The sequence below is a fragment of the Mustela nigripes genome, chromosome 14 (genome assembly GCF_022355385.1).
Source record: "Mustela nigripes isolate SB6536 chromosome 14, MUSNIG.SB6536, whole genome shotgun sequence".
NCBI classification, from domain to species: Eukaryota; Metazoa; Chordata; class Mammalia; order Carnivora; family Mustelidae; genus Mustela; species Mustela nigripes.
In genome coordinates this window covers 70,656,389-70,671,992 of record NC_081570.1, presented here as the reverse complement: position 1 = coordinate 70,671,992, position 15,604 = coordinate 70,656,389, and the positions used below count along the sequence as shown (strand labels likewise).

The 15,604-nt window shown below is 39.2% G+C and overlaps 1 protein-coding gene across 1 annotated transcript in view; it reads left to right on the top strand.

The window, feature by feature from the left end:
- Positions 1-15: 15 nt before the first annotated feature.
- LOC132001962 (uricase) overlaps positions 16-15,604 on the top strand; it is a 29,873-nt gene continuing 14,284 nt past the window's right edge. The window contains exons 1-4 of the mRNA XM_059376968.1: positions 16-126; positions 9,402-9,620; positions 12,326-12,442; positions 12,541-12,619. Coding sequence (XP_059232951.1) covers positions 97-126; positions 9,402-9,620; positions 12,326-12,442; positions 12,541-12,619 — 445 coding nt within the window. The 5' untranslated portion in view covers positions 16-96. The remainder of the gene's footprint in view (positions 127-9,401; positions 9,621-12,325; positions 12,443-12,540; positions 12,620-15,604) is intronic.

Below are 15,604 nucleotides of genomic sequence, written 5' to 3'. Positions count from 1 at the left end.
TTCAGGTCAAATACAAAATATTAGAAAACATCTGTTTTGCCCAAACTATTCTTTTTTACTCTTGAAACTGAATTTGAAGTTGAAGGCCAAGAGAAAATGGCTCATTACGATCATGACTATAAAAAGGTGAGATCATTCTCTTTGTGGAGGAGGGAAGGTATTAGATAGGAATAGGAAAAGAATTTCTTTAATTGACTCAATGATTAAAGATGCTGTCATAAAAAGTAGCAATTTACCCTATGCCTGGAAGTCATTATGGCTCTGGTCTCTCCCTCTGGTTATGGGTCCAGATAGTCACTTAGAGACCCAGACCAAACTGGAATCTTGCAAATATTCTATGTTTGAGTTGGAGTTTTTCAGGACTCAGGGTTCATGGGAAAGTGAGGGGTTGGGGCTCTATAACTCTAAAGACAGAGTTTTGTGAGGGATGGCTGGACCACCTGCCCACATTTTCCTGTGCTTGCAGAAGGGGCAGAATTTCGGGCCTCACTGCAGAATTCTTCGGCTTGGGTGTAGGAATCTGCATTTTTTTTTTTTTTACAAGGTTTGAGGAGATGCTAGTACGCCTTAAACTTTGAGGTTTGCTACCCTGAGCCAGGGCTATGCTGTATCTGACAGATTTGCAATCTATCAAATTGGTAAATAAAAAAATTTTTTTTCTGAATCATTTCTCCGTGGGTATCATTTTGTTCTATATATGTTTTTATTGCATTCAGAAAAACAACCTCATACTTTTAATCAATTTTTAAAAATGTTCATAGCATGAAGCTTATTTTTCTAAGTTAAAATAAAATAAAATTAATTTTATCTTGTGATAGCTCTTGGTAATATAATGGTAATAGCTGAGTACCCCAGGCTTAAGCTTCATTGATGCATTTAGGGAGTGTAAACAACTTGTTTTCAGTTATGTAGGTTAATGAACATTTGTTGAACAGTATATAAGACAATTCCTATTTTATCCTCATCCCATGCTTAGCATGGATCCTGGCCAAAGTAAATGATCCACAAGTGTTAGCTAAGATCATTTTTATTACAACCTGAGCCCTTCCTGTGTTTGGGCTGGGGCACATCTGTATTAGGATGCTATTTGCTAAATCCATTTTTGTTTCAAGCTCTGGAAAAACGCTATTAGGCCACTTTCAGAGACAACTTTCAGTTAAGCTTTCTTATCTCCAGTTGTTGCTGACCTGAGCATGCTGATGGTGTAGTCGGTGACCTTTCTTACGCAAGAAGTTGTTATCAAACCCTACACTGGACATTGAGGGGCTTCAGGGATTTCAACACTATCCTAAAGACTAGATTCTAGTGAGTCCTGGATTTTGCTAAAAACAGCAAATTAATGTGAAAAGAAACTGAATTTGGCAGATGGAGAAAATGCAAACTGGATAGAATGGTTTTCACATTACCCACTTTTGAAGACCAAGTAGTAGAAGATGACAAAAATACCACAGATCCTTCACTGTACAATTACTTCTCAAAACAGTAGAAAATCCCTTCTTTTTAACTGCGAACGAAGTAGATTTCTTCACTTGGTCATGGGCTTCATAGTTCATAGTTGAAAGTTTGCATTCATTCATCCAGTAATTCTGGAAAATCTCAGTCCTGCCTGATCTCCTTGAAATTGTGCCTTTTCCACATTCTCTCTGTCATATCATCCTAGTGCGTTTTATGTCTCTTGCATGTACTCTGTCTCCTATGTGTCTATATTAATCCTAATTCTTTATTTGGATCTATCTTCCAGTTCTCAAATTCAAACTAGGCAATATTATTCTGTGACTTAATTTATCTCTTCCAAATAACTAATTTTATTTCTTCTGTGTTTAATCTGTTTCTTAATGCATTTAGTATTGCATTTCTAGAAGTTCAATATTTTTTTCCCCTTCAGATTTGCTTGGTCTTTTTTATGGTCTCTTGTTTTTTGCTCAAGAGAAGAGACACTATATCAAGAAGGAGATATATTCAGTTCTTTTATTTCTGTAAAACTATTAAACATGTTACTTTATATTTTATGTTTGATAATTCCAATATCCAATGTCTCTTTAGGTCATAGTTTGCTGTATATTGTTTATGCAATTCTCTCTCATGATACCTCACTACCCTGTCTGCTTCTTTATTTTTGGCTGTGAGTCCATATTCTTTGAATTCTTATCTGCGAAAATTTCTTGAGGTTGAGATAAAGTTGGGTTTCTTCAAACCCTGGTCTATAGGGCCTTCACTGAAATTTGGTCATCCTTTGAGGATTTCTGGAAGTCAGACTGCTGGCTTTACTTTTTCATTTTCAATAGCTTTTTGAGGTGATTTACATGTTAGAAAATTTATCTGTTTAAGTTTAATGTTCAAACTTTTATAGGACTGTTGATGTGCTGAGTAAAATCTAAAATATGACAGAGTGAAGGAAAAAGTTGATATCCTTATTGTGGGAGGAAGGGGGAGGGACTGGAATTATTTTGATGAAAACTGATGAGAAGAGCAACATGATATAAGTACTCGTAAAACAAAGAATTGTTCATGAAAAATGTTAAAGGAAAACCTAAATAGAATTAATGGAAGAAGACTGGACAGTTTTATTTTGTTAATTACTATCTATCATTCATAGCTTTGTGGATGCCAATCTCTTCTGGAAGCTATCCTTGATCTCCCTCAATCTGGTTTAGGTATCCCAGAGTTCACTGTATTTTTTTCAACGCGAGTCATTATCACAATGTGTTCTAATTACTTGGTTATGTTTCTGAGTCTTTCTCTCAAGAGCAGGGATCAGCAAACTGTTGTTGACCAAATATGACCCACTGCCTGTTTGTGCAAATAAAGTTTTATTGGAACACAACAATATCCATTCATTTATGCATTATGTATAACTATTTATGCTGTAATGACAGAGTTGAGTAGTTGCAACAGAGACTAGATGGTCTGCAAAGCCTAAAATACGAACTTCTTGATTTTTTACTGAAAGGGCTTGTTCTAGTGTAGAGGGTATAAACTTCTGGTATAAAATCTATCAGGGCAGAACAATGTTTCCTGGTTTGTTATTGTATTTCTTGTACTTACCATGGTGTTTATTTTCTAGAAGGAACTAAATAAATACAGACGAAGGCATGGATTGAATGAAAACAGTTTCAGATGTTTCTATTCTGAGGTTATGTGGAATTTATAATGAATTCAATCTAGACAGATAAATAAAAAGGAGTATGCAGGCAAAATCCAATTTTAAAGAACTTGTAATGTTATCTCAAAAAGGCAAATGGGTATAGTGAAAACAATCAGGCAGATCTGGGTTCCCTGCCTGACCCTGCCTCTCCAAAGTCTTCTGGTTTAGGTCCCCCCACACGAAGATTTAATTTGTAAGTGATCACCATACCCAACGTGGGGCTCGAACTCACAAACCCTAGATCAAGAGTCACATATTCCACTGACTGAGCCAGCCAGGTGCCCCTGCAACAGCCATGTGGTTTTGACCAAACCATTTAACCTCAACACTGCCAGCTTCCTTTTCTCAAGGTGAGGCTCATGATCTGTGCTTTCACAGAGTGCTCTCAGGGTTCAGGGAGAGGCTGGGTACGTAGCCTCTGGCACATGACTAATGCTTATTAGGTGCTGGTTCCTACCCACCTTGTTTCCTGTTTCTTCTGTGCCACAGTTATGCCTTCGTCTTTGCTGATGGGCTAAAAACAGTCCTTTGATGATATAGGTTTAATGACCACAAATAAACCAACATCACTCCTGTTTGCGGTCGCCCTTGCCCAGATGAAAGTCAGTCTTTGACTCCTATGTAATACCTGTTACTGAAGACACGAAGCTTAATTTTCATCCTGTCTCCAAGGGCCATCAGCTTTTCATTGTTCCCTTACTTCACAACTTAAACATCCTAACCATACACACAGAATCAATCAGAGTGAAGAATTCCCCTGCAATTTAAAACCATGACTTAAGTTCTAGAGAAAGCGATGGGCTGGACCAGGGTATTTCTCGGCATCAGTGAGTTCCGTCTGGTGCAGTGTAAGCAGAATAAAGCTCTTCAGTCTCAGCAGGGCTCTTTCCACAGTCCCCGTCTACCTGGTAGCCCCGGGACTTTGGACAGCTCACTTACATGCCATTTCTTTTAAAACAGGGATTCTTCGTCTTAAATGGCAGGGAGTTTGGGAGGAATAGATAAGATAATGTAGAGTCCAATGAATGGAATTTTAAAAATGGCATAGCAACTTAAGTTTCTGCAGTAGCATGGACTTTTCCCTCCCTCTGTAACCTTTCTCTCCCTAAAGAATGGGTTGGCCATCCAGAGTCTCATCCCTAAAGACTCTGCCTGTAGTGGGAAAGAGCATGTCATTGGGGGGGGGGGGGCGCTCCCCTGCCTTCTGTCACCTAATAATTGTGTGACCTTGGCAGGATACCTAACCCTGCATCGCCCTTGGTCAAATGTGGATTAAAAATATCAACATCGCAGGGTCCTCATAAAGGATCGGAGGGAATAATACATGCTGAGTTCCTGACCCAGATGAAACCCTCGCTAAGTGGTTGCTACTATTATTTTTATTCTCAAGACTTACACATTTGGAAAGAGGTATCTTTCAGTGTATGTGTTTCAGTAAAAATTTCTCCCCACCGTGTTCCTGGAGGTCTCCATCAATTCTTTGTGGAGGCGGTTCCTGCCCCCAATCTAGAAGCTCCCGAGGGCCTTCTTCCAGTTCCCACCCTTAAGGCTACTGGCGCCGTGGAGAGGCTGGCAAGAACATTAGCATTTCCCCTGACATTTAGTGACTGAGTTTTCTCTTCCTTTGTAATAGGCAGAAGTATGAAAATCACTGGGCACCTGTACATAGAGTCTTCATTAGCTAACAGGTCACCTTCCTTCTACCGTGATTATGCATATGACTTGTTAGACTGTTTCTGAAGCATCTGCCTGACAAATCCCTTTAGAGTCACGCTTTGAACATAACTCAGGGCATATCCCTCCTTGAGAGCAAAAATAATCCACTCTACAGCCTAGAGCAACATGACATTTTCTACTAGATATCAATATTTTCCCATCTGACATTTAGTAGATCCTAGGCAGCCAAAAAAATACCAGCTGCTTCTAAGGTTATGATTCACCATTATTGTTCTTATCCTTATGTATTGTTAAGATCTGCCAAAGTGATATTAAGATTGTTCAGATGAGTACTCCTTTTTCTCATATTAGTTCAGCATCTTTTTCTGAAAACTTTTTGTTCATGAATACCCAAGGAAATAGTCAGGCAAAGGAAAAACCTGGGCACAGAACTGGAAGAACTTTTCCAGAACATTCCAAACGCAGAAAGAGAGGCCTGTCTCCAAGTACAGTTCTTCCATCATGGCAAACTGCATCTGAGTTGATTTTTATACCTGCGCTCAGTTCTAAATAGCTAAATAAACAGTGTTTCTCTCTGTCATGGAGGGAAGAGATGAGGCCTGCAGAAGCTCTTCTAAGACTTAAGAGAAAATGTGAGTCATCTTTAAATTTACAAAAGTTTTTTTTTTTAATCTTTCTTAATATTTTCCACCTCAAATCTATCTTCTGGGCCTTCCAGGGGTTAACAACAGACTCCAGGCTAGAAACCGCTAGACAGCCTACATCATTTTCAGTGTGGCCTGCAAATAAGACAATGCTTTCTACTCCATTACAGAAGTGAAAAATAAGACTAATTTACAATCTCAGAAAGTTCTCTCCAATATTACTTGCATGAAAGTCATGATTTCTATCCCCTTATCTTTCAAGGCATGTCTAAGAAAAGGGGATTGTCTTGTGTAGAGCCAGGTAAAAATTTATTCGGTCTGATGTTTCATCCAGAGTATCTCTCTAGGAAATTGAGTTACCTCTTGTAACTTTGTTTCCCAAGGGCACACAAGCTTGAGGACAGACATCCAAAGTATGAAGGCAGAAGTAGGCTTTGTCATAGGAGCAGTCTTTCTGGATTGGTGTGCAATCTGGGTATTTATCTCTAACAGTAATTGGAACCCTTTGACATTAAACTTGACATGTAGTTATTATTTATCAGTGATAATTATGACTAACATTTATTGAACACTTACTATTTGCCAGGCCCTTTTCTGAGTGCCTTGTGTTTTTTCCCACATACTCCTCACAGCAATCCTGGGAGGTGCTACTACTATTATTCCATTTTATAGATGGAGAAATTCGCCTCCACCTGCAGAGATAATAGGTGGAAAAACAAAGGTACACCCCTGCACTGCCTGATTCCAGAGCACAGAGCCCATCCTCTCAGCCACCTGCCTACTCTCCACACGAGAGCAACCTTCATATCTTACTGTACAGTTATCTTGGACAGGGATCTCTGCACCATACTGTGTTTTCTACATGGTAGCGTTCTGGCATCTACTTCTGATTTCTCTGACTATAGACTGGTGTAAGTCTTACTGAGAAGAACAGCCTCATTTCTGGTCTGGACCCATTATTTGTTCTGTCAGGTCCTGCCGAGAGACTCTGAGGCATCCCACACTGCTGTTGTTCATTCTGCACCGTCCTCAGACGGTTATGTTCTTTTTCTGCTGACTTATTACCCAATCATGTGATTACTCAAGCTTTGCTCTGGTGCCAAGCCCTGGTCGGGAGCTCGCTGAGGAAGGCTGACCTCTCCAGCCCGCACCATGTGGGAGCTCCATGATGGCCGTGCTGTGTGGAGTGCTCGGTCTTGTCAGCAATGTGAGCTCTCGGTGCTGCGTCCAAGACTCTCTCTACACCCAGTTCTGCCCTTCCCCGGCCTTTGTTCTCCAGTCAGCTGTGCCTGTAATCTCCACGTTGTGGTGATCCGAGAGCAGATGGCACCTTCCCCACTTTCACAGGAAGAGGAACTTCCTGCCCCAGGTTTGGGCTGAGGAGGCAATTCTGTATTGAAATCTGTGGGGTATCATCATTAACTATTCCATGTCACCACACAAATAGTGGAGGTGACGGTGCACAATTCATTCAGTCATGCCGCATTTGTTAAGCACCTATTTATGTTTTAGGCACTGTGCTGAGCACTGGAGTTGCCATGACAACTGAGAAAGACTGGCTCCTACTTTCATAGTTTCCCATTTTTTAACAAACCAGACACATGATGAGGCAATTGCCATATAATTTGATAAAGACTGTGATAAGGCAGTAACTCTTTCCAGAGCATATAGAAGAGACACTCTACTCCAGACCTGAAGGACTGGGCAGATAACTGGGGGACGTGGCTTCTGAGACCTGACGGGTGACTAGAAGACGTTCGTCAGGTGAAGGGGTTGGTAGTTGGATGGAAGGAAGGGAAATGTATCTAAGGAAGAAGGCATAGCAAATTCAAAGGCCTGCAAGCAGGGCGACTGTGCAGAGGCTGGGCAAGCACAATGAGCTCAGGAAAGCTGAAGCAGAGTTTGAAATAGGCTGTGACAAGACATGAAGTTGGAGAGGTGAGCAGGGTAGGGAACCCAAAGGGTGGCTATCATTGACTCTGTGTATCATGTAGGAACCACTTGCTTTTCGCAGACTGAGCTACTGCAGCTTGGGTATCGAGTGGCAGGGCGTAGGACTGAGGGGTCACATTTGTTGAGTCCTGCTGTGTCCTGGGGCTGATGGACAATCTTTGAGACCTTTGGTTCTGACCCCTCGTCCTTGCCAGCCAGGACCCCTGATCCAGCCAACTGCCTCCCTGCCCAGGTGGAATCTCTTTGTGGCTCAAAAGACACGTCAGAGTCTTCCTCCAACTGCTACCAGCAGTGCTCTCTACTCTAAAACCTAGTGCCTTTACTCAAAATCCCTCCTGCCATCTCCACCGCTGCTGTGCCCACAGCCAGGCCCGATGTGGCCGCGGTTGTTGGGGGTGGACCCCACGGCTCCCCAGGCACTAGGAACTGAGCTGGGACTTTCACACTCCCTAGCAACTTCTACCAGTAGGGGAGTTATCTCCGTTTGTGCGGCCGGGGAAACTGAGGGCTCGGGGCCAACAAATTATTTGTTGCAAGCCACAAAGCTATAAATAGCAAGACATAATTGGAGGTGGTCTGACTCCAAAGTCCTTGCAGCCACAAGCCGTGACTCCTTCCCTTTCCCTATTATCATTCTTCTTCAGATCCTTTAAGTCTGCTCTTTGAGTTGTCTTATTGATCCTGTTCTTGAAGATGAGTCCCTTGAAAATTGGGTCAGAGGCTTCTGAGGGACCTCTCCAAGAGTCGCCCCTTCAATCAGCAGCATGTCCTAGCAGGCTCCATCCCCAAGATTCAGGACCGCCTCTCATCCCTCTCACTTTGATTAAGAACTTAACAATCATTTCTGATGCCGGTTAGTACTTTACAATTCCTCCCAGGGGATCTGGTGATGCTTTACGTAAACAGAATCTGGGGCAGCCCTCAGCATATTGCCTATGTGCCATTAGCCGGTGAGGCTCCTTCTTTCTGACACCCCCACCCAGTGCATGTTGTTTCTGATTTACTTTTATTTTTGTCACTTTCTTTCACTACCATTTTAATGTTTGATTTTGACACTAAATAAAATGGGTTTTTCTGCCCCTGTGCTCCCTCCTGCCTCTTCTCTCAAACACCAGTAAAGTCCAGCGACAAATCTTCTGAATCCTAGCTGTGGAGACGGATGTATTTGCTAGTGAGAGCTCCGGCTCCAGATAAGGCTACTAATGAATCAATCACCGGGCTTTTATTAAGTGTCTCTTCGCTAAAAGCATAGCTGTTCCCGCAGCCAGATGGCCCTGGCTCTGCCCTCCTGGAGGTAATCTGGACCCTGTCACTAATTACTCTTCTTCCCGGCAGCAAGTAGAAGAAGCAATTTTCAAATTGTTTTTATTGATCACAGGGCATTTTCTCCAGAATATGACTCAGTATAAAAAAGAGGATAAAATTATCTTCAGTTAATGTAGTCAAAAAATTTTTATGAAAGAATGGCAGTCTACATAGTGGTTTGGAGGACAAAGTCTGGAGTCAACGGATCTGGGCAGGAATCCTTGGCTCTACCCTTCATTAGCTATGTGGAGTAGAGCAAGTCCCTTAAACTCATTGGACCTCAGTTTCTCCATCTGTAACATGGGAATAATATGAGTTTATAGAGCTGTTACAAAGATTAAGTTAGCAGGAATTTATTTAAATGTTTATTTAAACAAAGTAAAGATTTCAGTCCAGGAGATAATGCTATTGTTATCACTAGCTATTATTATCAAGAAAGCCATCCACCTGTCTGTCTTCAGGCTAGCCGGATATATTTTCATCTGTTTCTCTCAATTCTCTTTCCCCCGTTAAATTTCCCATTTTTCTTCAAAGGTCGGGTGTAGTCTTACTTTCATGAATACTCTTAACTCTCACCTTTTGTAATTATGTGATTAAATCCAGGCTCGAAGAGCTCAGAGATGACTTTTTGCTTTCATTCAGGTTTCTTCAATAAGAGGACTGTGTTTTTGTTGCAGAATGACGAGGTGGAGTTTGTCCGAACTGGCTATGGGAAGGATATGGTAAGAGTTCTCCGTATTCAGCGGGATGGAAAATACCACAGCATCAAAGAAGTGGCAACTTCAGTGCAACTTACTCTGAGCTCCAAAAAGGATTACGTGCATGGAGATAATTCAGACATCATCCCCACAGACACTATCAAGAACACAGTTCATGTTTTGGCAAAGTTTAAAGGGGTAGGTGTCATTCTTCGTAGACGCTGCCTATCTTGATGTGGAATTCACCGTACTATAATTTGAGGGTATCGCTTGCCTAACTGCAGTTTCCCCTTATTTTTAACCCTATTTTTACATTTAAGCCACTAATTTTTTTCTTTCTTTTTTTTTTTAAGATTATATTTATTTATTAGACACACAGAGAGAGATCACAAGTAGGCAGAGAGGCAGGCAGAGAGAGAGAGGGGGAAGCAGACCCCTGCTCATGCAGGGCTCCATCCCAGGACCCTGAGATCATGACCTGAGCCGAAGGCAGATGCTTAACCCACTGAGCCACCCAGGCACCCCTCTTTTTTTTTTTTTTTTTTTTTAATTTCTATTCTAAAATTCTCAGCCTTACAGAAAACCTTTTCCCGCCCCACCCCTCTTAATCTCACGTCTTCTCTTTTTTGGTTCTCAACTTACTACATCTTTTAGGAAAAGAATCTTATCTGACAAATTTACATGTTCTCTCTTAATTAGGATCATTGGCAAATCAAGGCCCAGGGAGGATTTCGGAACAGAATTTTACACATTTTTGTCATACTTTTCTTTGAATCCTCTTGCTTATTTATTTTTTTTCTTTTAGAATGGTATACATTTATAGCAGAAAGTACCATTTATCTTTCTGGTGTTACTATAGGAGAAAACCTTGAGTATACGATGTATTTTGCCCAACTTTTAATGCCTTCCTCATTTTCTCAACTCCATGACCACTTGGTATCTGTATATCACGGTAAGCGTACTCTTCAAAAGGGTCTTGGAGCAGGTGGAATCTGCCATTTTGGCACTTCACCTTCCACTTTCTTTAAGTGTGAGTGAAGCTGTGTTGGACTACCAGCAGATTTCTGGGGAACTCAAGATAATTTTTCTATTTGCTAAGCAGTCTAAAAGACAAGAAATGTAGACTGGAAAGCTTCTTTTTCTCATACTTTCACATGAAATCCACACTCAGCATGCATGAAATGATTTAATTGAAATATGATTTCCGCAAGGCCTTCCTCCCTGCTGAATCTTTCTCTTGCTACTCAAAGTGGCCCAGCAAGCGTAAACATGGCTATGGACAAAGGCATTGCTCTTCTGAAAAAATAAATTGAAAATAGGCTTTCATCCTGGGCTATAGAGGAGGGTCAGGTAACACAGATTCTTGTATTTCCTGTACTGGGTAAGAGATGCAGAAAAGTGAAGGAATAGACCTGGATATTAAAAACAATTAGAATGTATTCATTATAGGTAGAATGACCATATAATTTCTTATCCAAACCAAGACACTTTTTTCTTTTGATTTTTTTCAATTGAGATATAATTGGCATACTTTTTATTAGTTTCAAGTGTACCGCATAATCATTTGATATTTGTATAGATGATGAAATAAATGTTTGTTTTTTGAGATGAAAACTTTTAAGATTTATTCTCTTAGCTACTTTCAACCAGGCAATACAGTATTATTACCTGTATTTGCTGTGTGATACATCACATCCCCATGACTTATTTATAACTGGAAGACTGTACCTTTTGACTTTCTTTGCCCATTTTGCTCTTCCCCACTCCCCTGGCAAATATGAATCTGTTATCTATATCTATGAGCTTGATTTGTTTCTGTTTGCTTTTATTTTGTTTTGTTAAGATTTCACATATAAATGAGAACATATGGTATTTGCTTGTTTCCTGACTTATTTCACTTAGCATAATGCCTTCAGTTTTATCTATGATCTATGTTATCACAAATGTAAAGATTTCATTCTTTAATAGCTGAATAATATTCCATTATATATATATAAAATATATATACACCATATATAAATAGATACCATATAATTATGGTATAGATAATAAATATAAATAAATATATGTGTGTGTGTGTGTATATATACACACACACATTTACATATACCACATTTTTTTATCCATTTATCCATTGATGGATGTGTAAATTGTTTCTATATTTTGGCTATTGTAAATAATGCTGCAATGAACATATATCTTTTTGAGTTAGTATTTTTGTTTTCTAAACTAGGACACTTCTGAGAGTGAAATAAGATGTTAAATAATTATTCTGGAACAAGAGGCATAAAACAGAACTATCCTGGGGAAACCTATACAAATAGTCCACCTTAGGCAGAGCCATAAATCATCTGTACACTGTGCTAAGACCATAATACATTGTCTAGAGACTATCCTGAAGAATTTGTGTGAAAATAGGCTTCTGCTTTATAGGGCAGAGAGCTAGGAATGGTCCATAGGAGCCTTGTTTGCAAAGCAAGGAAGCAGAAGTGGCCCTACATTAATGTTTTTCCTTGGGAAACTTGGAAGCCCATTGGCCAATGTCATAGAGACACAAGAGTGTTTTGGAGTATACTGTGGTACTGTAGTTGGCGTGAGTGATGACTGAACTCACTCTAAGGAGAATCTAAATATTAAGTTTCATTTTGCTCATCCATTAATTGACACATTTCTTTCTGCAAAGCATGTTTCTTTTAAAAACAGGATAGTCTCACCAGCTAATGGTGATCTATTAAATACACTTAGGAGACTTTGTGAAAGGTCTCTCTCCAGATTCTTTCAAAATCTCTATTCCTCTGATTCTAAAAAACATTTGAACAGGAAAGAGAACTCCATGGGTATTTAAAAATTATTCTTAAATGGGGCGGTGTTTCTGATCACTAGCATTTTGTTTCCTTTTACAGATCAAAAGCATAGAAACTTTTGCAATGAACATCTGTGAGCATTTCCTTTCTTCTTTTAACCATGTCATCCGAGCTCAAGTCTATGTGGAAGAGGTCCCTTGGAAGCGTTTTGAAAAGGTTACCTCAGTTGTTTGTGCTCTCAGCTTAATTAAAGAAATTGGCTTTATGATATATGCTGAAATTTTACTAGAAACATTTTTTTTTCTAATTTTCAGAATGGAGTTAAGCATGTCCATGCATTTATTCACACTCCCACTGGAACGCACTTCTGTGAGATTGAACAGATGAGGGGTGGTGAGAAAATATTTTTGATGTTTTGATTCTGCAGTAACAATTTCAGTATTTTTTTCTTCTAAACAATTCTGTTTATTAGCATTGAGGAAAACTGTAGAGAATTTTGAAGGCATTTAAATCTGAGATGGGAATGAGCATTGTGACTCTGGAGTACATTGAAAAACTATCTACTTTTTATCTTAATATAAAAATGAAATAATACATTTTGCAACAAACCTAGGAATTGAATAAGGTAGATCATTTTTATCATCTGATTCTGAGATGAAGGGGGGAAAAAGGTCCTGACTGACAAAACCCCAAATCTATGAATTTTCTGACTAGTAGTTTTTGTACCATATCATGCTATAATTATAATAACCTTAATAGGAAATAACTAGTAGATTATAATTGAGTTTCCCTGGTATTTTATTTTCATACTAATAAAACCACTGATGTTATTATAACTACTATTAGAATGAAAATCATTTAAATAGGAATGATAATTATATAATTCTTTCTATTTACTAAGAAATTTAAAACTTAACTGTAGAACGTAATTACAGTAAGGACTTTATTGGTACTGATGATTGAACTTAGCAAATATCAAAATTCCCAAATCTTGTCTTCTTGGTTGAGATAGAGTAGAGTTCAATAATTGGTTATGAGTTAGATTAGAGGACCTCTAAGAACCATGGAGCCAGACGTGGTAGATAGGTCTCTACCCCAATAAAAAATGAATTTTCATGATCATCATAAATTGACAGTGTGGACTCTGAACTTCTTCCCTTTCTTCTCTCCTTTTCCTCTTTTCTCCTTTCCTTCTCTTCCTTCCCTTTTCTGTACCTCCTTCTCTTTTTCCTCTAACTCTCTTCAGTAAGAATTGGAGGTAGTACTCATAAATGTCAGAAATATTATAAAGTTAATAAAATATAAATCCCTTCTGAATTCTTTTTTTTTTTTTAAAGATTTTATTTATTTATTTGTTAGAGAGAGAGAGAGAGTGGGAGAACACAAGCAGGCAGAGTGGCAGGCAGAGGCAGAGAGAGAAGCAGGCTCCCCACTGAGCAAGGAGCCCGATGTGGGACTCGATCCCAGGACCCTGGGATCATGACCTGAACCGAAGGCAGTGGCTTAACCAACTGAGCCACCCAGGCGTCCCAAAATCCCTTCTGAATTCTATTGGATAATGCCTTCCTTAGAAAGTTCTAGTGTATTATCTGTTGTTTTATAATTTCTGCTATCTGTATTAAACTCCAGGCACAGCCAGGGCCTTCTTGGTGTTTAGTTAACAATTATGTAATTATTGTCCTATAAAGGAGACTGTATAACTAGTTGTTAAATTAAGTTGAAATGATAATGATTTTTTAATACCCCAGATGCATAGCCATGTGATATACTGACTTGCTGATTGAGTTATTAGTTGAAATGTGACCTACCTTCCTTCTTCCTTCCTTCTTTCCTTTCATATGTGACTTTGGGAGAGAAAGAGAAAGAAATGTTTCCCGGTTCTCCAAGCCAGTGTTTTCCTACCTAAACCACATTGACTAGCCTCATAAAATTATAAACTCTAAACTGGCATTGTCCAACAGAAATATGATGCAAGCCACACATGTAATTTTAAAATTTTCTAGTATTCACATTAGGAAAGCAAAAAGAAATTAATTTCAATAATACATTTTATTTAATCCAGTATATGCACAATGTCCCTTAAGTACGTAAAAATATCAACTACTAACGAATTATTTCACATTCTTTTTAAAAAGTTAAGTCTTTGAAATCCTGTGTGTATTTTTATATTTACAGGACATCTCAGTTCACACTTCCCATACTCCAAATGTTTAAGAGCCACATGTGGCTAGGAGCTACCATATTGATTAGCACAACTCTCCACCAAATCATGAGATTTTGCAATATTTAGTATATTCCTCTTTTGACATTCAAGCATGTAAAATAATAGTAGGAGCTAGAATTAGATTTGGGGAGAGCTAATTAAAAAATGAGAATATGAATGAAATATGCTTATGTCATTCATTGAAATACTATTAATTCAACATTTGGATTTTGAGGACTTTTTATGTATACCAAGGCTGTAAATTCAGAGGTGAATAAGACATTCCTTGGCCCCGGTGAGTCTGCAGTAGATGAATAGTAGGAGATAGACTTGTAAAAAGATTTATTGCATTATTAGGGGTTGAAAACCACAATGAAGGAATCAAAGTTATGCAAGGGAGGCAAAGAGGTGCAAAAACCTGACTCTTCCCAGGGTAGTCTGGAAAGCTTGACAGGATAGGAGGAAATAATCCAATTGACTTTTGAAAAAGGATTCAGGACATGACGGGCATAGAAGGGGAAAGAAATGTGGAAGAAACAGAATGTACATGGGCAGGACCTACGGAAGAGTGGAGGAGGGAAACTAAAATATTTTGGACGTCGGCCTTATGCTGAGCACCATCCTGGACAAGTGAATTTAGTTTTAGTTTTAAAGGGCAAAGCATTTGAGGAATAGTAGGAAGTTTAAAGGGCCTAGTTCTTAGAATGTAAGGAGCTGAGATGAAAATGAAGAGATTGGTTTGGGTTGGATTCGGAAGCCCCTCGTGTACCAAGTTAGAAAGATTGGTCTAACTTGGAGTTAGTTTTGCCTGGTGATAGAACCATATATGTTAGCCCCAGACTACAATATATTTGAAATCGAGGTCCACTGCTTAATAGCTTTGTGACTCTGAGAAAGTTACTTATACCACCTCAGTGGTTTTCATTTGTGAGATGATGATAACAGTGTTCACCTCAATGGCCCAGGGAATTAAAGGAGATACATATTAATAAAGCATTTTAGCACAGTACCTGGCACATAGGAAGCACTCTTTAAATGGAAGCTACTATTATTATTATTTAGGATGGCAATAGATACACAAGAAATGTTTGTGTGTGTGTGTGTGTGTGTGTGTGTGTGTGTGTCCTATTCAGTAATTCTGACCAAGGTTACTGTGCATTGGCTGGAGAAACAGG